Source organism: Nelusetta ayraudi, unplaced genomic scaffold (genome assembly GCF_046127955.1).
Source record: "Nelusetta ayraudi isolate G7.1 ecotype Tasmania unplaced genomic scaffold, CSIRO-AGI_Nayr_v1 ptg000004l, whole genome shotgun sequence".
NCBI lineage: Eukaryota > Metazoa > Chordata > Actinopteri > Tetraodontiformes > Monacanthidae > Nelusetta > Nelusetta ayraudi.
The window spans coordinates 7,841,463-7,864,316 of NW_027466054.1; the positions used below are offsets into that span (position 1 = coordinate 7,841,463).

Genomic DNA, 22,854 nt, shown 5'->3' on the forward strand with positions numbered 1-22,854 from the left:
TTGACATGAAATTGATGCGATAGGCAGCTCTGCCCTTTTCAGTCACAACCCTCAATGGCACTGGCCAGTCACTCAATGTTATGATGCTGGCATTCGTTTGGCATTAAGCCCCATCCTTAAATAGCTGTTCAACCCACTGGGGCAATGCCAGCGTGAATGAGAAACAATAAAAAATGACTTAAATACTCCCATTAGTGCTGAGAAATCAGGGCCCTAACAAGTCAGTGGGGATAGGCGTTGAGTCTCATTGCATTTCCTGCTTGTTAGGGATTTCCCCGCAGCTTCCATGCTGTGTTGTTGCCTTTTTGGAGAGATGCGGGGGGTCGTTTTTTTTGGTTTTTTTTTTTCTGCTTTTGTGTGCAGGACCTCCAGATAAGTCTGGCAATTCTTCCTCCTTGACTTTTGTGCAAATATTTCTGTACTACAAATAATGGAGCGCATGCAGGATGATATGAATTGGTTTTACACTCTCACTTTATTTTTTCTTTACCTTCAAGGATTTACATTAACTCTTAGCAATCTTGACCTCTCATCAACAGAATTAGGTGTTAAATCATACAAATACCTGCTGGATAGCAAGCTGCTTAGTGATGGTAGCCAGTCCCGCCCAAGGTAAAACTATCAGCCAATCACAAGGCTGACGAAGGTTGCATTGGCTCATTACCATGCAAGCCGTGAGGTGTTGGCCAGCCCCAGTGAAACTGCCCTGCCATTCACCATTACTACCATATTTTCCCAAAATGGCATGAAGAGAGGGCAAGAAAAAAGGCCAACTTCTTATTTATATTAGAGGAGGGGAAAAAAAGTTTTTTAATCAGACTGGGGACGATGGGGGTGAGGAAATAAAATTAAAGGTTATTAAAGCATCCGTACTCAGATCAAAGTTGCGCCCATAAACAGATTCCCCTGAATCAGAGCAATTAGCCGCAGCAGCGTGGAAAAGTTCTCTCCATTTCCTCCTGCTTAATAATGGAAACTAGAAAACCGTAGGGGAGGAGGCTCTGAGGCCCGAGGAAGATAGCTCTCTCATGGCTTCATGTTCAACAGCTTTTTCGACCCACTGTAAACAAATTAAAGTGTATAAAGCTTTCCTGTGGCTTAATAAAATGTCATACACCTTTCATATAAAGATAATTCATGCCCAACATACCTGAAAAAGTCACGCAGAGATACCGCAGAGCTGTAGGTAAATAATATACACTTAGATCGCTGCAGGCAGGGTCGAGATTCGCTGCAGTTTAGGCTAAATCTTCCCTCTGCTCGCAGCAGAAATGGTGAAAAGTATATCAGTCTGTGACAATATAGTGAGATTATCTGTTAAGCAGCTTCACACTCTGGGAAAATAACCAAAGCCTGCAGATAGCCCATATATAGACTTACAAACATAGACTCTGAATACGTTCAAGGGCTCCAAATTGCTCACAAGGGCATTAGCAGTATTAAATGAAAACATTTGCTGTTGTTCAGTAGCCCAACTCCCAGGCTCCACGGTTTAACTGGTATTAGCGTGGAGTGTCTGTGTCTACATAGCCAATAATGACCACAGGAAAGGGAGCCCTCTGCAGCAGCGGTGACCCTCACAATCCATTTTCACATCTCCACCTCACCGACTGACTAACAATTGATTGTAGAATAAAACTGCGAGAGAAAAACAGTGTTCTTTTTCTTTGGTGCCACTTTCAACACCTGCGATGTCTAACTGGGGGCCGTTCTTAGTTCCCAAACTAAACACTTGATAGCAATTGAATGCGCCTGGCTCGGTCTGATGGATGAGTCGGGATGTGCAAGGATGCAGTCAGGAGCAGCGGCGACAGCGTGCACATGTGTGCGCATGTAGAAGGGGGAGTTCAATGGAGGGCGCAGCTATGGAGCTCAAAGTGTCATTAAGTATTCATAAGTGAGGTGTAGACATTTGAATGACCTCGTTTGCATGTGTGTGTGTGTGTTATTTTTTTTTTGGCCATGTTTTACATTTGCATGGCACACAGGGAATGGTCCAGCGCCCTGCCACACGGGCAGCGCCCTGGGCGCTCACAAACATGCATACGTGTGTACAGGATCCGCCACTGAAATGTCAAAGTCAAGGCTGCTTATTTAAATACTGCTAAAGATGGCTGAATAACAAAAACCGAACAAGACTTGAGGGCCATGGTGCCCCTTGTGAATTGGCCAGAGGTAGCAAGGTAATGTACACTGCTGAACATTTTTTTTATATATTATTTTTGCTCTCTGTGCTCTCTGTACATGTGAGTGCCACACGTAGGGTGCTTATTTCCAAATTCAAAGAATGTTCTAATATTTGCACTTGTGTTGAATTTTTTCAACTTTTATATTCAATATTCTGTATTCTGTTCTGTGTGTGGTTGTGTTTAGGTCAGGTGGTAAAACACAGCGTGCGGAACCGTCGCAGCTAAGGCAAGAGGACAGCGATGCAGTGTGGAATGAGCTGGCCTACTTTAAAAATCAAACCAGGAAACTCTCAATGGAAAAGTAAGTCACCTGCTGTCAAGTCGTGGGACACAGACATTACTCTAGCATTAGTAGCTAGTCTAGGGGGGCTAATGCCAGGATTATTAGGTTCTTACTCATTCTGAAAAAATTCAGGCCCAAGATTCCCAGAAATGTAAGATCCTTCCACAGGAAACACGTGAACATTTTTGACAGGCGTTGTTAGTTTGATCAGCAAAGAGGTTGCACAAGTAGTCGTCTTGGAGGTTTAATCTAAATCTTTGAATGACTTGAGTAACAGGAAGGAGAGGATAGAGGAAGAGAGTGTGATTAGTGCCCAGGTGCTGCCCACTATGCAGGTGCAGAGATGAGATGGGACATAATTTAATACTGTGACAAGTACCATGAATACAAATAGAATGTCTGCAAAAGAGCAGAAGCTGAAATAAAGTCTTGTAATTTTTATTTTGTCTATTTATTATTATTTAAATGCGGCTATTCCTACTTTGCAGCATTTAATTACTGCCTCCTTTCACTTTATTTGTTTTGTTTTTTTTAAATGTTATCATTTTTATTATTTTTTTCTTCTGTTCTTGTCTGGGTAAATAAAAGCCATTGTTTTGTAGATGTAGGGAAGCCCCTGTAACCCCAACAGCTAACAGTGAACTGGTGCTCCACAAAAGCTTAGCCTCGAGCCACAGTCTGTTCCTCCCTCCCTTCCTTAGCCTTCACCCCTGCTGACCTCTTCCCTCTCTCTATCCTATGCCTCTATACCCTCCACTTTCCCTTTTCCTACTTGCCTTCCCAGTTGCCTCCCTCTGCCCCTCTGTGATGCTGCAGTAGGCAGGGGCCAGAAGTCTGGTACCTGCCCCCACCCCCCACGCCCCCACTCCCAGTACTGCTTTCCCCTCTGCTCACCCCCTGCCCTGTCCTCCTAATCCCAGTTGAGCTCATTATGATATAGCCTGGCTGCCTCTCTCCAAGCCTGAGCTGTCCGAGCTAATTACAGGCTAGCAGCCCTAGTGCCTCCGATGCTGCCTGTTAAGGGATGTCCATCCTCCTGCCAGGCTTCCCAGCCACGACTGGAGCGGAGCCCGGCAGAAGAGAGCTGCCGGATAGCAAAGGGGGTGGGGCTACAGGTAGCACGCGGGGTCCTTGGAACTGACCTGAAAGGGAAACCACGAGGGATGGAGGGCGGCTGGCCTCTCCCTGAGCTGTGTAACTGGCCTCTCCGCCGGGGTTAGTGTTGATCCCCTTCATGTGCCCCTGACCAGCTCCACTTCATCTCCTCCATTCCTGCCCCCAGGGCCCCATCGTACCCAAGCGGTTTATACAAACTTGGCTGTGGTCTTTAAACCTGAAAACACTGCTCTCATCTGCACACTTGTGTACTTGTACTCATACTGAATTTAATGCCTTACACATTTAAAGTTCCCATGTTTTTCTGATTTTCTAAACCTCTATACACATTATTTAAGCCCTGCATTCTTCTTTTCACCTGGAGCCAGACCTGTTGACCGGAGCAGGATGGAAAAGAGCAATTTGTTGGGACCTTAGACAGTAAAAAAAAAAATACTTGCATCTCTTTTAAGGAATTACTGTTGAGAGGCAACAGAAGGCTGAAGCATGTGTTTTGTTTTGCTACCGCAAGATAGAAGCATAGCACCTTCTAAACTCTGGGGGCAAGTAGTTGCAGCCTGTTGTTCTGTTGACCGTATTATAATGATTGTGCTTCTGAAGGTTACGCTAGATAAGTGTTTGAAATGATCCACTAATGGCTAATTAAATCCTGGCAGCTGAAAAATTTAGGGCCAAATAAAGGCCCCCTTATAAAGCTTTAAATGCCTAGTGGCTGCTGTCTCGGTGAGGGTTAGACTCTCCATTTGTCTCCCATTCCCTCCTTATTGTCCTAATATTTTTCCACAGATGCTCCCTATCACCTTCCCTAAAAACAACATTTGAAAAACACTATCTTGTTGCCCAAATGACCATTTCCCAGAATGAATATTGCTGTGATAGCTCCTGCACAGTGGGTCCCTACAGTGTTTATGAACTTGGCTATAAAGCCTCGGCCCCTTGCTAATCTCTGCTGACAGGTTGTAGGTCAAGCAGGGAGGTGAAACAGGTCTGTTTTGTCTTTGGAAATAATTTACTTACGGTGCAGACAACACCAGTTACTCTTTTTTTTTTTTTTTTTTTTTTCAAAGAACCTTTTACACGCTTCCTCACTAAACACAGGTGACAATGTTGCTTGAAGCCTTATTCACCAGTATTTTACATTTGGCTGATCTGTTAATGTAATGTTGTAATATAATAGGACTGTGTTTAAACAGTGAAACTGTGTTTCGCAATACAATGTAGCTGAGAGAGAGAGAGAGAGAGAGAGAGAGAGAGAGAGAGAGAGAGAGAGAGAGAGAGAGAGAGAGAGAGAGAGAGAGAGAGAGAGAGAGAGAGAGAGAGAGAGAGAGAGAGAGAGAGAGAGAGAGAGAGAGAGAGAGAGAGAGAGAGAGAGACTACATACAATAAATAAAAATGGATATTAAAAAGTGCACGGTTTGAGAGAGCACTTAATAATCGATAGAATTTTATGATCAGCACTGCTCATGAGCCTTCTTGACACCATCGGCCAGTCACTGATGTCTGAATATGAGCATATAATGTTGGGCAGCCAATCAATTGAAGCATCCTTAATTAAAATAGTGCTCTCTTTACCACCCTAATCTGACCACAATTGTTACTTCAGTCCCCTTATTTAAAATAGCCCAGATCCACCACTGCAGAGTAGTTGGCGAGCAACTGTGGCTGGGGTCTGGTAGGAAATTTGCAGCGGGATCGTTCTGTCTGCCTCATTATGCATCTGTCTGCAGCACTCTGTGTCCGTGTACGATAATTGTTGTTAAAGGTCTGTTGCTAAAAAGAGGCAGGGATTATTTAGGCCCTATAAACAGAATAAACACATGCAGTGCACACTCAGCCTTAAGATGATATACTCAGACAACATCAAAGCATAAATTAGCCAACGATTACTGGGGAAAAAGCCTTTGAGATCATTTGCACAACAGCAGCAGTGAAAGCCCCTCCATAGAGTGACCATTATGGATGTGAACCCTCCCTGTAAGCGACGTTGAATTTAATTAAATTTAATAAAGTTTACCCTGATGGTCCTCATATTCCTCCATTTCTTTCCTTTTCATCTTGATTTGCTAAAAGGTATTAGAAATAATGAGAGTCTTTTGCCCCACGGACCAGGGCTTAGTTGGAGGAGGGACACATTTTCTACCACAAACACACGCGCACAAACATAATGTTTTATGCATGTTTTTAAATAAGGCGGCTAAGACATTTCCTTCATTAATTATTTGGTTAAATAATTATTGTGTGGGAAAAAAAAGCTCAGTTTACACTTATTTATAATTAGGCTTCAGTGTGACTTCCAGTCTTGGCAACTTGGTTTAATCGTAATCTCAAATAAAATATATGGAATTTAATTATTAAAAAAAAACAACCTTGAATATAATCAATGAATTCATTGGAACCACAACATTGTATTAAATGACTATATAGCCAGTGTTAATCGCTACTCATTCCCAATAAGAGCACCTATTTCTATTTAAGACCTATTGCTGCCACTGCCATTTGAATGCATCACCTGCAGCCAAAAATGATGCACAGAGCTGCCTAAACTCCACCAGTCACCATTTCTGCTGACAGCAGTGACTTGCTGTATCTACCCAAACTCCTTTCATGAATGAACAGCCCTCTAGCCTTATTTAACCATCGGGGAACCTCCCCACCAACTCCCAAAATAAGATTCTTTTCCCCAGTGATGAAAATGCCAGAGGTGTTTTTACTCTCTCACCCTATTCTCTGCTCTTTCTGGGTGTTTTTATGCGCCAAACTAAAAACCAAGAGTAGTCTGGCATGTGCAATGGCTGCAGATGATGTTGTGTTGTGCACCCTTGTGGATGGAGTCTGGCAGTTTGTGCTCTAAGCTGTGTTATGTGCAACACAGGTGGAGACAAGATCAAATGACACTGAGTGAATGGCTCAGGGCTGAAGTTCTAGGACTTCACGAGTAGACAATGTTTTGAAAAGAATGGGGGTCTAAAAGAGCAGCTTGAGACACGCTTAAATTTCAGACCACATCATTACCATACATGACACCTGTCTCACACCTTCACTTGGTCTCTGCAGACAGTTCTATGCTTTTATGTGTGCCAAGTGTTATTTACTTTAGGTGAAAGAGACAAGTTGAAAGGGAATAAAAGTTTGGGATGCTACATTGACTTGATTTAGATTTGAAGAAAAAGGCTTAAAATTCTTTAAAAAGGTGTTTGGCTGTGCAGAATCACCTCATTCTTTCTGGCATGCCTTGGTTATGACAGTGTTATATTGTTTCATGGTTGCTTTCAGAGTCATTGCAGGTTACTGGATGTTCAAAGCAGGGCTTGCTGTATTGTCATGCAAGTAAGAGGGCCTCATAGGCCTTGTAAGAGTTCCCTTAGTTACAGCAAATTTAGAACCTTCTTTTTACAGATATACTGTGACACTTAATCAAAAGAAACAAACTCATGACAAGGTCACTACTGGTTTTATTACCCAAATCATAGCTGGTACCTCGTTGATTTCCAGAATTAATGTGATAAAACTTCAATTTAAAATCAGCATTTACCCCTTTGTCATTACCCTGTCATTAGTCAAGGACTGGAACGAAAAGCCTCCACTGAAAGGAAATGCATTTGATGAATATGTTTATATTAACAGAATGAGAAAACAGCAGTTGTTTTGATTTGGAAGTAACACGTTTCAAAGTTTATCCCTTGCTACTGCAGAAATTTAATTTCTTAGAAACCGATATTGTGTGATACATTTGTATTCATTCCATATTTAAAAAAATATATATATATTTTTTGTACTTACACAAAGCCTTACACAGACACAGTCTATACTGAACTTCTCAGTCATAACACTGCAGTATTGTGATGAGTGAAATGTCAAATATATATATAAAAAAAAAAACAACAACTCTACTTTATTTACACAACACAGGAAAATTGATCCAAAATGTGTCACACACAGACTTACAAAAGCAACACAATGAAACTTGATAAAATAAGACAAAAAGCAAGATTAAATTAAAGAAATCATAATAATGTATAAATAACTGATGGAAAGATTCCCAATTTTCTGTCTCAACAAATGCTGAAATAGTGAAGACACCGTGCCGGGTTTTTTATTGTTTGTTTGTTTTTTTTCTCTGAAAATTTTACATCCATCCATTCTGTCACCGCTGAACTCGGGGTCAGCTAGTGGGCTGGATCGTTAACTCCTAAGATTATTACCTACCTCTGGCTAACTGGTGCTTGGACTCACTGTAACTAAATAAGGATGCCAAGTCTTCCATCTTTACAATGTTATGATGTGAAACTAGAGGCCCCTGGCCACTGAACTCCATCTGCAATCTAATCCCCACTCTGTCCAAGAAAGAATGCTTATCCCTCAGCAAAATTGAATGTTTTGCATATGAACTTCGGTTTAACGTCAATACCATCAGCATCTGCAAAGGCATAAAAGAGAAACATGAGATGGAACAAGCTGCTTCAACATACTGCATATTTCAGCTCATTTGTCCCATTAACAGCCTGAATACATAGGGCAGAGCGGGTGCGGCATCGACTTGAGTTCATTTATGGAGGAAAATCTATAGAGGAGCGACACATATCCATCTGCTTCCTCACCCCCCTCAGGGAGAGTCATTTGTGTACTTATTTAAGCTGTGGTCAGCCATTAAACCAGGCCTCCACTGGACTGTGTGGGCTAAAAAGCTAATTACTTTTCTTCCCCGTGCTATGGTGATAACTTTTCCCAAGTCATTTTCTTGGCATATGCATGGAAACATCTCCTGGTTGATCAACGCAATTAGATTGGTTGAAACAGGTGTCTAGTTTGAGTTAATTGCTGTTATGCTCCTCATAGTTCACTACAGCCATAAATGCCCCGTTACACCTCAAACACCTCTCAGCGAATCGCACATGCTGCACAGGGTGAGTGCCTTAAGAAGTCAGTGGGAAACACCTAATGGTGTAATGAGGTTAATTCAGGAAAGAATGCCACTACAGTAGAAGGAGCCTGTTTCTCTCTGGCACTGTGGAGCAGAGGGGAGGGAAATTAGGTGTGTGTTTCAGGTGTAGTTGTCTCGGTGGACTTGTGTATATCCTCAGTAGACTTCAGTTGGGGTCCTAATAATAACTTGAAAGTGTAAAGTCTTGAGCATGGCATCCACATAATTAGCCTTTAGCAGGAATCAAGCTAATTGCAGAGAGGTAATTGTGCACAATCTTCAGTCGACCTAGACCCAAACACACAGACTCACACTGTACTCTCCTGCCGTTTCATGTTGCTTGTCACTTTGATTTCCACATAAATTAAAAAGCTCTTTAATTAGTGGATTTCTTCACCAAGTCGTCTTCTCTGGAATGAAGAGAAAGCCAACACATTTCTTTCAAGTTAAGATTTTTTTAACAAAAACTTTTCACCAAGATTGTGTCCAAATTGGAATGGTGCTGGAGATTTAAACGGATGCTCATTTTGAAGCTCACCTTTATAAATGTGCATGAAAATTCAGAGTGTACTTCAGTTGGTGTATAGGAAAAATGGTTTATGTCTGCAGAGCCTGCCTGGAGGAGGAGCTGGACATGCTGAGAGTCCAAGCCGCAATGGACCGTGCCACCGTAAAGGAGCTCCACCTTTGTCTTGCTAAAGAGCACAGAGGTAAGCCTTTCCATTTCATGTTTTTCCAGTAAAATTTCATTTTTTACAAATAAGTATTTTTTTTCTCCTTCAAGCGTATTTATTTCTTTGATATCTGAATATATTATTGCAATATTTTAATTACCTAAGGATTATTTTGCAGTGTTTTCTTAAATGTTTGCAATAGGTCTATTATAACTACGGTCGGATTCGCGGCGTGTTGCCTGAAACAGAGAGAGTGCAGTTGTTTAACAAGACAGCACCTTTAAACCATCCTCTTACCTCTGGGCCGTGTCCATTAGTGAGCGGAATTAATAAGACAACTCTCAGCGGAATTAATAAGACAAGTCAATTAAGACTTGATCAGCTCCTTTGCAAGTTGATTGGAAGATCAAGTAGCATTCATCTTGCCTGCATAACTTATTCCCAGTGTTCAAATGCCTTTTGTTTTCAATCCATTCAGCCACCCTTTGTCAGACACTGACCACTTAAACCACGAGCCATAATTAACTAGTTCAATAACAAATCTGTCCTTTATCCTTTTAATTTTCTTCACAACCAGTGCTGGGTCTATTGGAGCAGCACATGTGATCTAAAGAATGGCACTAATTACAAATGCGGATGTTCTCGTATTGACAACCTTGTCAGGAGACACGAGACAATGCAGTAGGGACGAGTCATGTTTTAGAAAGTGGCTTTAGATAATGTTTTTACTTGTACTGCTGTTGTGACCGTTTGTCTTTTTAATATTGAAAATGCAGTTGTTTTTGAATGAAATAAACTCATTCGCCCTCATTTGGTAGATGGACTTTTAAATCCAACCACCAAATGATGGGAATACATATTGTGTGTGTGCAAAGTGAGTTTGTCCACACCAAAGCCACAAACATTGGCTCCATTACCATATCAATACTATTGAAATTACGGTTAAACTGCTAAATCATGTTAAGTAAACTTCAAATTATTTGGAGATTTTTCAAAATGGCCAAGAAATTGTAGTGTGAAAAACTTCTGTGACCTGATCAAAGGGATGAAGAGTCGAAGCACCAATGCCAGGATCACGCTAACTAAAGACAGCAGATGAAAGGATTGGGGCCTTTGTGCTGCAGCCCATGACAAGACATGGGGGGGATGTTAATATATGCTGTGCTGCCAGGATCTCCTCCAAGTGTGGGTGACTGGGGAGCCACCATGTCTTCTTATCAAGGTAGTGCTGAGGTGCCAACTCCCAAGCCGCTTGCACTGGTGCTAGATAATTGTCTCCCAACCTGGTTATGTATCCAGCGAACCCGGCAGCCCTCCTGTCCTATTTGGTGCTCTGTCTGATTGAATGTGACATGCTGTGAAGACAAAAGAGCAGGCTAATTCAAAGTAACAAACTTCCCTGGGCAAGGCGTCCAATGCTAAGCGAGGGAGCAGCGGCTTGTCACAGCGCAAGCCGCTCTCTTCTTACTTTGTCCTTCGATGGCCTCGTTTTTCGAAAACTCGCTCTCCAAAAGATCAGCTGACCTGAAAAGTCAGGATTCTGAATTTTTCATGTCTCCTGCCTCATTGGCTGCTTTTTGGTCTTTTTGTCATGAATGATTAACAGGAGGGACTTACAAAAAAAAAAAAGCAAAAAGTTTGATCTTGTTTTGTGTTGCCCTTTTACACGATAGCAAACAAGGAGAGAAATGGTGACAATGGACAATGTTGGATTCTCATACATGTATATGTGCACTTTAAATCCCCAAGCACTTTGACTCCCACTAGGGTTGTGTTGTTATGATAAAGCCTAAATCATATTTGCTGAGGCCACTCTTGAAGTTCTCAGAATAAAGCATTATCTTGGTCTGTGGAGATTAGTTCTCCTTTGGGGAAACATAGTGGACTACAAAGCAGAGCAGCCTGGGGCCTTGTGTTCACAAGAGAATCGAGCACTTCACATCGTTTGTTTAAGATCCCCCGAGAGAGGTTGCATATAGCATGCGGCACCGTCTCCTTTTTGAACACCGATTCCTTATTTCCGCGTGGACATCTGAATGAAACACTTTTCTCTCAAATGCCATCAAAAAGGCAGGTTGCTAAAGATTTGAGAAATGGCAAGAAAGAGCAGTGAACATTTCAAGTCCCTTTTATAAACAGCATTAATGATTTTATGTTCCCTCCTGATTTGATTGACAAAAGGGACAAAAAGGGAGCTGGACCTTGGGAAGGAAATTAGACCTTAATAGTGCTAATTTATTTAACGTACCATTTTTATAATTACCCTTTTGATTGAGCAGCCCCAGTTTGACGCGTCATGTCACAATAACCAGCTTTGTTCCCTTCTGCAGAATTGCTTCACAAAGTGGGAAAGGAGCGCCAGGTCAAAAGCAGCACTTCAAAAAAGCTTTCTGTTTCCTCGGAACGAATGGAACAGTCATTTAAAAAGGTACAGCACTATGCCATCCCTAAGGGTTCTTTGTCATTGCCAATAAAAGAAGCCCGACGGAACTGTATTTGGAGAATTCTTATTTTTATTATTTCCAAGTTAAGTTGAAAAAAAAACTCTTAAGTGCTAATGTAATGACAGGAGTTATTGAAGAAAACGGAAAGAAATCGAACAGCTTCCATCACAGATGTCTGAAGGTTGCACATGTATGCACGTTTGGAAACCCCTGCTCTCTCCTACACCCATTTGTGCCAATAAATCATCCTCGTGGGACTAGTCATCAAATTTTCTTTGAAATGTACCAGTAGTATTCACTGCCAGGCAGGGTGTAAGCCAAATAAAAAGGGCACATTGCCTTAAGGGACAAACACAGTCGGAGTCCATGGAGCTAAGCTCTAACAAATAGAATGCAAGTGCCCCTGGTTAGTAGGTTTATATCAAGGTGAGCAATGTCACATCGAGAAAAAAAAAATAATGTCCATGACCCAGGCAGGATTTTGATTGAGTTACCTCATGCTGTGGAGAGTACAGGCATTTAACCTCTTTGCAAGACAAATGCAACTCAGCCTACTAACAAGACAGAACGTCAACAACAAGTGCATGATTTGAACGAGGCTTTCCCATCTTCCTGCTGATCTCACCAAGGCTGTCAATTGTGTTGTTTTCACTGCACTTGCAGTTGCAGCATGTTCAGAGTTTCCAAAAATGATAGATAAGCAAGAGAGGAGTGTGGAGGGCGGGGGGGTTGTACCACCGAGGCCCCCATATCTCTCTGTTTCCTCAGATTGAACAGCTGGAGCAGAGGATGCTGTCCCTGGAGGGGGAGAAGGAGAGGCTGGCGGAGGAGAAGGAGCAGCTCCTCGAGACTGTGGAGGACTTGACGAACAACTGCCGAAGACTCCAAGCCTCCCTGGATCGCTCGCAGGTCCAGGAGGCGGTCGGCAAGGAGGCCGCGCTGACCCGAGCGGAGCAGCACTGCGGCCGGATCGCGGCGCTGGAGGCCCAGCTGAGCGCCTCGCAGAGAGAGGCGGCCAAGCTCCACCAGCACCTGCTGAAGATGAGACAGGAGCTCAGCATCCTCGGCGCCTCCAGGGACTTCTACAAGAACCGAGTGACGGGGCCCGCACACGCCGGCATGGTCGCTCACAACTGCGTTAGCGGCAAGGTCAAACTCAGAAGCTCCAGAGCCAGGAGTCGTCCCGGTCGAGTCGTAGGCTCGCAGGGCCGCAGCCCCAGTCCCACTAAGGACGAGTGGGAGGACATCAGCGCAGATAGGTAACGACGCTCACGCACGCACAGACACGCTCACTCTTGCTGCCTGCCTGAACTGCCTGCCTGCCCTGTCTGCCCTGCCTGCTGCCTCCCTCATTATTTTTAGCTGGTTGAAACCAGAGCAGGGGTGGGCTGCACGAGCACTGAGGGGACAGCGTGCATATGCAAAACATAAGCAAATGGGTGAATGAATTTCATCGACTGTCTAGTTGGTATGCCGGAGCCAAAAGAAGAATGTGAGCAAGAATGATAGCGAGAAGGGGGGGGGGGTGAGAGGGGGGTTGGAAAACTACTGTCAGATCCTTTTGAAATATCCTGGGATGCCTCGCTCGCAGCTTATTGACTGAAATTTGCATGCAAAATTAGCCACCTCTCCGCACAAAGTTGAACTGATGCCAGAAAAGCCCAGGGATAAGGGGCCCGCTGAAGCCTTGATACCTTCCAGTGATGCCATTTTCATGCACGAGTCACGTTACCCCCAAAATTGACAGTTTGGCAGTTTGATTTAATTTACTGGTCCTTTGCATATTCACTAACCCTCCCCTGACAGCACTAAGGATCCCCCCTGCAAGTAGCGAGCCCCACCAGCCCGTCCCACCGCAGAACAAAAAAAAACAAAAAGACGCACACACACACACACACACACACCTCCTCCTCCCCTCGCGCACATTTGTGTGCACGCGCAACCTCGTGCACGGAGGGCAGCCCCACCCGGCGTGTAGTCACGTTGATATCTTGTGGCGTGTCAATTCACAAACGTGTGCGCTGCCCCCGTTTCTTCCCAAGTCTTAGCACTCCGTGCGCGCACGTACGCTCGCACACACGCACACCTCCTTTTCATTGCACCCGCCCCCCTCACTCTCCACGCCTTAATTTAGTTAGATAAATTTTGAATGACCCTACTCGGCTCAGTACCAGATGTCTACAAGCTGTTAAACACCCTCTAAATTAAGAACCATCGACTGTAATTATTTCATCTATGTTTTATGCAAAAAAGCCACTCAGCTAAACATCGGTTGAGTGATGTTGGAATGTTTTGATTTCAAATACTCGAGCGCTGTTGCTAATATTTATTTCCCTTCACTTTCTCTCTCCTGCATTGCGCTCTCTTTCTCACTCGCATCGCATCTCTTCAGCAAAAAAATCCTCTGGCTGTAATCCATCCCATTTCTGTCCACATGATGCTTTTTAGCAGCGGCTGGTTGCAGCTATGCCCTGTTTTCCATATTTCCTCTCCATCTAGCTAATAAGCAACAATCTAAAATATGCTTTATGTGAAAGGAAGATCTAGGAGGATTTGTGAAGAAGAGGTGAAGTCTGAGTTATTTAAGCCACCGTCAGCTAATTTTTATTTTCTAATATTTATTTATTTTATACCTGTAAAGCCCACGTTGTCCCATCTTTAAACCTCACGGCGGTCTTCACTCTTCCTCAGGAATGTGTTTGGTAGACACGTTTGACAATGCGAGATGTCCACCAAGGGAGGGTCGGCCTAAAATAGGCCAAATACAGTTGTCAGACTCGTTAAAGCTACTGACAAGTCTTGTTTTTTCCCATTGTTCTTTTTTTTCCAGGGCTCCCTCTGACTCCCTCTCTCATGATTTGAGCTGTTGGAAGCAGTTGACCATTTTGAGAAGATCAGCAGTTTTCTCAGAGACTGAGACAGAATAGGAGCACAGGGGCAGGAAGAAAAACGCTCGAGTTTTTATAGAAAATATCCTTCTCTATGGATTTTTACGATATGTTATACTGATTATGCTTTGAAACTCTCACTGCAATACACACCTTAACATTTTGATAAATGACGAGAAAAGACAGAATAAGCTTCTAAAGGGTTGAGGGACCACTTGATGGAGTTGAAATTTCAGTTATACCATAAAATTAATCATTTTTGTTAGGATTGTCATTATTTTGAACTGATTATCCAGGGACTGTTAACCTAACCCCTCTTTCAATAGTGTCTGGGTCAATAAAGGCAGTAGCATGCTTTGATCTGTCTTTTTACAACAGGCAACCATTGTGCAAAATACATTGCGTATGTTAATTTGTCAAGATAACGTTGCAAAAACGCCAAATATTTGTGAACACTGACGACATTTGCCACCAGATAAATTGCACTGGCCATGTGAACATCCACATCTTCCTCTGCATCCTCTTAAAAGATTCCAACAACACTTTCCTTCCACTTCTCTTCAGAGTTTTGGGACAGAAAGCAGGATGACTGAAGGGTGTAATATCTACCACTCTGTGCCTCTTGTTTGATATGATATGTGTTGTCAAGAGATATGAAAGAATTGTGGCCAAAAAAAGACCATCCAGCACGTTCATGCAACAAGCTATGGGATATGGCACTCATGTATAAAACATCACCATAATCCAGCACCGATGTGATGGTGGCAGCGCCAACTCTTTTTTTTTTTCTTCTCACATTCAAAGGAATACAAGATTAGATTCTGACATTAAACCCCACTTTCAGTTTTAATCTTTCCACCATCATCTGAAAATGTTTACGGTTAAAACACCAAGATATTTGTAATGGGAAACACAATCTTAGTACCCTGTGAAGTGAGAGTGGTCTCAGCAGTTGTCTCGCCCGTCTGACTCAGGTAGTCCTCCGTATCCAGTATCAAGTGTAAGCCTGTACTTGGTGGTGATTAGTGGTCCTCAGCGAGTCCCTTTGCCCCCTCCAGACCGGATTTAACCCTAACTAGCCCTCGGCCCTGTCATGTTCCAGTTACATCCTCTCTCCGTGGTCTTTACCTCTGCTGCTTTTCCCAGGCCCCACCTTAATAAACCCACCAGCGTAAATGTCACTGGCTTCCACCTTCACGTCAAAGGTCACTGTCAATAAACCTGTGTGTGTGTGTGTGTGTGTGTGTGTGTGTGTGTGTGTGTGTGTGTGTGTGTGTGTGTGTGTGTGTGTGTGTGTGTGTGTGTGTGTGTGTGTGTGTGTGTGTGTGTGTGTGTGTGTGTGTTGGGGAGCCCTTACCGCACATCCATCAGATGCAGCTTTGCTTGGCTTCATTCAACCGTGCCTCACACACACACACACACACACACACACACACATCTGTCACATAAAATGGGCTAATGAAGGCCACAGCTCTCATACATGTTGATGCATTCACGATCGGCACCAGGCTCGGTAGCTTTTCACTTCATTTACACCCATATTTACACTTTCAGGTCAGAAATTGGATGGGACATTGATTTCTGTTGGAAGGAAGAAGTGTGTGTGTGTGTGTGTGTGTGTGTGTGTGTGTGTGTGTGTGTGTGTGTGTGTGTGTGTGTGTGTGTGTGTGTGTGTGTGTGTGTGTGTGTGTGTGTGTGTGTTGTCAACTAAATCAAGCATAAAAGGTAAATTGGAATTTTATCCAGTGGTGGTACTTGCAGAACTGGGCCTATGGGTTTGTCCCATGGTAACTGTGCTCTCTCTTTGCATTGACAGCAGTGACGAGTACTCTGACAGCCTGAACAAAGAGCCCTCAGGGGCGGCGACTTTCGGACAGCACCGCAACAAAAAGGTTGGCCCCCTGTCCTTTCCTAATGATGACGCTGCAGAGGCCACATTTTAGAAAGCTGAGAAACATGTTTTTTGTCCTTTGTATTTGTATTCCTTCCCATCCCATTTTGCTGCTGTTTTAACAACCCCATCATTCAGTTAAGATCCTGAACTCTAAACACTCCTTAACTGATTTTTTAATTGTTCTAAAAACAGTCTAAGTAGATATTGTGATCAAACAAATTCTGATTGTTAAAAACAATGAACTGAGGTTTTTGTGCCACTATATTGTGGGTGGGATTTCAACTCCGTTGTTTAATAACTCATTCAGTCATGTGTTGGAAAATGAGGAGCGCTGCACTTGATTAGCTTTATTTTGACTTTTTACAACAAAAAAATTGCTGTGTACAAATTCTGATAGGTTGCATTGAATTGACAGACACAGGAGAGTTGACAGAACCTTTAGCTCATAATGCACTGAATCAGTGTATTACAATCTTTATTTTTTTCATAATCTAAAATATCTAACCATTTAAAGCCCTGCATAGGTATTTGCATTAGATTTTTTAATTTTTGCATTTTTTTAGTTTCTTTAACCGTTTGTCATCCACGACCATCTTGTCAATGACCACTCCCTTCACTTCTAAATGCTTGTGGACTAGTTATTGCTCGTGCTGCTTTTCGTTCCTGTCCTGTCCACACCATAAAATCAATAGGCCCAGACCCTTGCTCTTGACCGCAGCTAACCACTTTGCAGAAGGACATGGCAGCTCCAAACCCCAGAGAGATGTATATGTACGTCAAAATATGAGCGCAAAAACAAAAACACAAGGACCTTTGGAGATATTGCGTCTCTCGTCTTCTCATTTCCAGAAGGTGGAGTGGCAGAAAGAGTTGTTGGTAATGTAGCCAGGGAGCTGTCAGGGCCTGTACTCTCGGATCCCCTTTAGTTTCCCCTTGTTCCAGATCAACTAAACGTGCCCATCAGCTCCTCCAGGGCTCATCACCATGACAGGCCTGGTTCCTCACGGCGTGCCATGTCACAAACCAAAGGGTTTATCTCCTCGTCTCCTCACTGCGAGGCACCATGTGATCAAACCTGGCACTGATCAAATCCTACCTGACCCCAAACTCAAAGGAAACGGGCTGAGCGAGGAGGAGGGAGAGGTTTAGTGGTGCTGGGGGGCTCCTTTGATGTCGCTACAAACGGCGTTGCAGTCGGGAGGTGTCACATACACATGCACACCTGCGAGTGCAAATGACTACACACACACACAAGCGCGCAGACTCGCATGTCATACTGTAGGGGAGAACCGAGGCTTTCAGACACTGATTGAACAAAGCCGGCATTTGCAAGCATCTGTCAGGAGTTATATCCGTGCGGAGAGGCGTTCAATTTGAAGTTGGTTTAACACGCTCAGGTGAATTATTAAAGCGCGGGGTGATTTGTCTTGTTGCGTTACACTGAGCGCTCCTTGTGATCACGGTGTCATTATGAGCTGCGTTTTAGGAAGCGCAACATGTCAAACAGTTGTGCTACATTTAACAGTTGCTTTTCATCTCTGTCTCCGGCTCCTCTGTTCTTTCAGTCCTACAGGTTTTCACATGTCCCGGGGATGAAGGCACCGGTAACGGGACCGAACAGAAAACAAGCTGACGTTCTGGCCTCAGGTAGCAGAACTTTCCATCCTCACCCTCATGCAGAACATCAAATGCAAGTGGAGCAAGATCAGTGCTGTTTAAATTAGCTTTTGAGAGATGTGGTAAAGGTCAAAGTAATTATCACCCGAGCAGTTTTCATACATTGTTTTTTTTTTTTCTATTTTATTCCTCTTCATTTACAACTGTTAATTCCTAGAAGCAGCGACTGAACAGGGAGTTGTTCCATGGACTTGTCAAACCTGTGGCGCCTGCGTGTACTTCCTCCTGTTAGGCGATGAACAGCATGAGCCCTGGGAACGGGGGACACGGGGAGAGAAAGGGAGGTGCTGGAGGAGGAGGCGAATGCTAATGAGAGCCCAGCGCTGCTCCTCCTCTTCTCTGCAGCAGCGCGTGGAGTCCCTGCAGCGTCACATTGACATACTCCGAGGTGCCAGGAAGGATGCTGTGCTTTCAGCCAGAGAGCTGCAAAGGGCCAACGAGCAGATCACGGCGCAGCTCAACTCCCTCAGTGAGAAACTCTGCAGCAGTAAGCAGCTCGCGCAGGTAACTTCGAGGGGGGAAATAAGGGGGTTGAATAAAGGGGGGGAAACCTGAGGGAATGGGTTTGAAAGTTATTTATCTATTTTTTATTTTATTTTATTTATTTATTCGTTATGCTTCAATCTTGTGTTTTACGTGTTCGTGTATTATCCAGGAGGCATAAAGGTACAGCTGCAGAAAGGTCTGTGGCCCTTATCATGCTTAATAAGTGCAGCTGACGAGCCCTACCCTCTCACGTTGGAGGTCACCGCTCTCTAGCGCAAAGAGAGCGCTAGAGAGGTGGAATTTCCCATTTCTCCTCTCTGTCTCCGCTGTCGTCTCATCCCGTCAAATGTCTCATCAAAACCAGCTCCCCAGAATCTCTGTCGTTGGCTGTTACCTGTCTCCAAATAAGGCGGACCGCTGTGTGTAGAGGCTCCGCTGTCACACACCAATTTAGTTATTTAGTATCTGCCCCCGGGTAAGAAAATCTTCTGCGTAGACATTAAATAAAACATGATGCGCTTTTGCCCTAAACAGTATCTTTCCTGTCATAGACTCCTGATACACACCGGTGTATATATATGTACACACACACACACACACACACACTCCCACCATCTCTGAGGCTGACACATTTATGAATCCATCAGGCTGGAGAATTCTGTCAGGGAACCCGCACACGCCAGCAGCAGCGAGGACTCGCTGAGTGATGCGTGTGTCTTCGTATCCGCCATACACAACAGTATGGCTACTGTGTGTGTGTGTGTGTGTGTGTGTGTGTGTGTGTGTGTGTGTGTGTGTGTGCACTCAGGTCAGAGCACTGCCCTCGTAGCGTTGGCACCGAAGAAGTGGCCCCTGTGCTCCTACCCAGGCACCTTATTGCCGAGGCCCAGAGAGACCTTAGACTCAGACACTGCAGCGAAGCCACACACTCATAGACACACACACACACACACGCTTGTGCGAAAGAGTGGACAGAGGGGAAATTGTTGTCTCTGTTGTTTGTTTCCTCTTTCCTCCTGCAGTATTAATGCCACTCGGCTGCAGTGCGCTGGAGTCGACTGACTGGCCAGAGCCAGATCTTGTTGCCCTCTCTAGAAAGGGCAGGAGGTGATGGACTTTGGGCTCATTCCAGCTGGTCCTCGCCAACTCTCCGACTAAAACTCTCTGCTTGTAATTGGCTTAGGACAGCCTCCACAGGGGCCATCATGTGAGAAGTAGCATGGCAGTTTCACAGAAACTTGTTTGTGTTGCTGTGTCTACTGATCCCTCTGCCAGACTGTCCTTGCCTTGTTGCTCCCAACTTCGCTGCTTCCCCTCATTAAATCCCATTTCCTTATGCCCTCTTGTTTCCTGCGTGCTGTCTGTTATAATCCATCTCCATGGTCTTTGATTGAGTTCCCAATGTCTTTAAAATATTAAATGCAGCTGTTTTTTAATTATAAATCTGAAACAAGAAAGATGAATAGGTGTGGATGTAAATTGTATTTTGTGTTATTCTGCGCTTTGCTCTTCATGTTCCATCATAGTGACACTCTGATGGTATCCCAACAGATGACACAATGTAACTCTTACTCTGCTTTCTTACTTCTGCTTGCTCTTATTTATTACACTCTGTGTCATTTATGATAAAAGGAACCATGACAAAAGGAAAAAAAAAAAATCCCCTCAAGAAGTAAAAAATAAGAGTTCCAAAAACATAAACAGAGCAAAGTGCACAGAAAACACTTGGCTAGGTTTGCAAAGATAAAGCAGTATATCCATAATTAAACTGTCAATTTATTTATGTTCTAGGCTCACCTTTATTTTGAAAATGTTCTGTGCCTAAAAATAGCAACTCAACCTTGCAAGAATTATCCTGTAAAGTGACAGAAGAAGCTTATAATATTATCCAGGTGACAGGTGAAGCTTTCATTCCTAATTCTACTTAGTCTTGTTGTTGATTAAATGTGCGAGTCACGCGCATCATCCCAGTACAGGATCATTTGGTTCTGTGGATTATCCCCCTCTCTCAGTCATTATGTCCCGTTTACTTCAGTTTTTACTCCGCTCCGCTGTGACATGGCACCCCAACTTTTTTTTCCACTCTTATCTCTTTATGGGTGTAGTGTCCTGCCCTCCTCTAACATGTTAAGCGAGGGGATTATTACAGGATTAGGGGCCACACAGACACGAATGGCTGAACACGAAAAGCCACAGACCTTATTTGAATTTTAATGATATTTGCACTTGCGATTACATAAAAGATCTGGACAGAAAAATGTTCAAACAAACTGAACCGTGAGCCCCTTGACTTATGTTTACCCACGTTTGTGTATTTGAAATGGGCTTTCGTGTGCGGCTTCAGGCCGGCTAATTTGCTCTCGGCTGTGTGGCCATTACGACAGCCTTTGTTTCCTTATTTATCCTGCTAATGATTTTAGTATCACTTGAAGCAGTGTCAGTGAGAGCACTTCTCATCTGGGACACCGACGTGTCCTTTCTTCAAGCTAATGGACGACCAGTACATCAGTCTGTGTCAGTGTCATCTCTCACCCGGGCTGAAAATGGCCCGTGAAATCAAAGCCTGTCTTACAGGAAGTGTCATCAATGCCACTCTTAATTCCTGCGCCACGGTCACTGCAGCCGAAGCACGGCTTTTCGCTCTCGCTCCCCCTTCCACACCTTCCTCCCCTTTCTCTCACCCTCTCTGGGGATGTGCCATGTGTGTCTTGAAGTGAGCAGAGGAAACCTAAAACAAGAAGGATTCTATTAAAAGGTGTCAGCCGGCAACCAGATATCAATACCGTCCTTGTATGCAGAGCGGAGAGCAAACCCCTGGGACTCTGCGGTTTCATTCGCGTGCGCGCGCGTGTGTCGCAGCATTTGCTCGGAATACATCTTCATGTATCACGTCTCCCATTTGTGCCATGAAGTATTCCTGATGCTTGAAACGATACCAGATCAGCTAATTGTGGCAGTATTGAACCCATTCTACATAGATGTGTTTGTGTCCCTTGTTTTTTTTTTTACTTAACGAGCAGGCTCGCCTTCCAGTGCTGCTTCGCACATGCGGTGCAAAGTGTTCACCTAAGATTCTTCTGTTTTGAATCTGTGATACACTGTGCCCTGGCACATGATCAGCTTCCGCCATTATTGTCCATCACGCAAAACTCAACCGCTCACCAAATGCTGATCTCGCTCTGTCCCAAAGTGCAATCTGATTCTGCAGGATGGCTTCATTATGCATGCCAATCACAGTCAGAATTAGTCCCTATTGACTGGGCGCCGGCATAATCTGTGTCCTGTTTAGCATAAAAGAGGAGATTTATCACCTCTGAGACATTAAAGTAGAGCCTGCTGCTCTCATGTGGCCAGTGCACTGACTTCTCCAACACTGGATGTTCACTTTTCTTTATCTTTATTAGACAGACAGGATAGATGGATGGATAGATCGAGAGATAGACAAGACAAGATAAGATAAGATAGGTAGACAGATAAGATAAATAGATAGACAAGATAGATGGATCCCAGGCTGGGAAATTACAGTGTGCCAGCAGGACGAACATGCAGTAACAAATAGAACATTCATGTAATGTAAAGTTTGCAATTTACACATAATCTTTTCTTTTTTTTTTCCTGGTCGGGGGCATTGGGGGGGATTCAAAGTTTGAATGTTTCCTTTGCAAATCCTTGAGCAAAACTGTCAGTTTTGCAGGACTATTCAAAGAGGATGAAACTTTTTGTTTTCACCTGTGGACTTGCCCTCTAATCCCTGTTCTGGTCTGTTGCTCAAACTGCAGAAGCTGACCTCTGACCTGGCTGGCGTGGAGCAGCAGAAAAAGGTTCTGCAGATGGAGCTGGAGCAGTGGAGACAGGTCACGTTACCTCCACAGAGTGCACCACCGCCATCGCGCCCACTGGCACAAGTGAATGCAGAGTCCTCCTGCCAGGGAAGAGCAGCGTGCGCCCCAGAGACTCCAGCACCACTGGCCCTGGAGGCTCAGGTCAAACAACTTCAGACTAAACTAAAGGTTAGTGGTTGAGTGACTTGCAGAACTCCTGGGTTAATGACTTGCCATATGCTTTGTCTTACCGTGCACACCCTATTAGATAAATCTCTTAATAGGATGATGTTGTTAAGCATCATGTTCATTTCCAATTTTGTGCACTATGGAGCTTGAGTGAATAATAACCTTCAGTACCAAGGGCAGAGGCATTAATCCTTTTTAGCTCCAAATGACTGTTTTCCTGACGTACAGGAAAGACAAAATATTAGTTTTAAGTCTCTTGCATCTGCCTTTGC

General features: G+C 43.9%; 1 protein-coding gene across 3 annotated transcripts in view; it reads left to right on the forward strand.

Annotated features, from left to right (window-relative positions):
- The window catches only part of cntln (centlein, centrosomal protein), a 74,201-nt gene that overhangs the window by 27,536 nt on the left and 23,811 nt on the right, over positions 1-22,854 (forward strand). For all 3 annotated transcript variants that reach the window (XR_012927401.1, XM_076032324.1, XM_076032333.1), the window contains exons 13-20: positions 2,374-2,490; positions 9,119-9,219; positions 11,514-11,611; positions 12,396-12,886; positions 16,332-16,407; positions 17,975-18,056; positions 18,319-18,590; positions 22,352-22,582. Coding sequence is in view for 2 of the 3 variants with exons in the window: in XM_076032324.1 (XP_075888439.1) it covers positions 2,374-2,490; positions 9,119-9,219; positions 11,514-11,611; positions 12,396-12,886; positions 16,332-16,407; positions 17,975-18,056; positions 18,319-18,590; positions 22,352-22,582 (1,468 nt within the window). In the remaining variant the exon portion in view is untranslated. The remainder of the gene's footprint in view (positions 1-2,373; positions 2,491-9,118; positions 9,220-11,513; positions 11,612-12,395; positions 12,887-16,331; positions 16,408-17,974; positions 18,057-18,318; positions 18,591-22,351; positions 22,583-22,854) is intronic.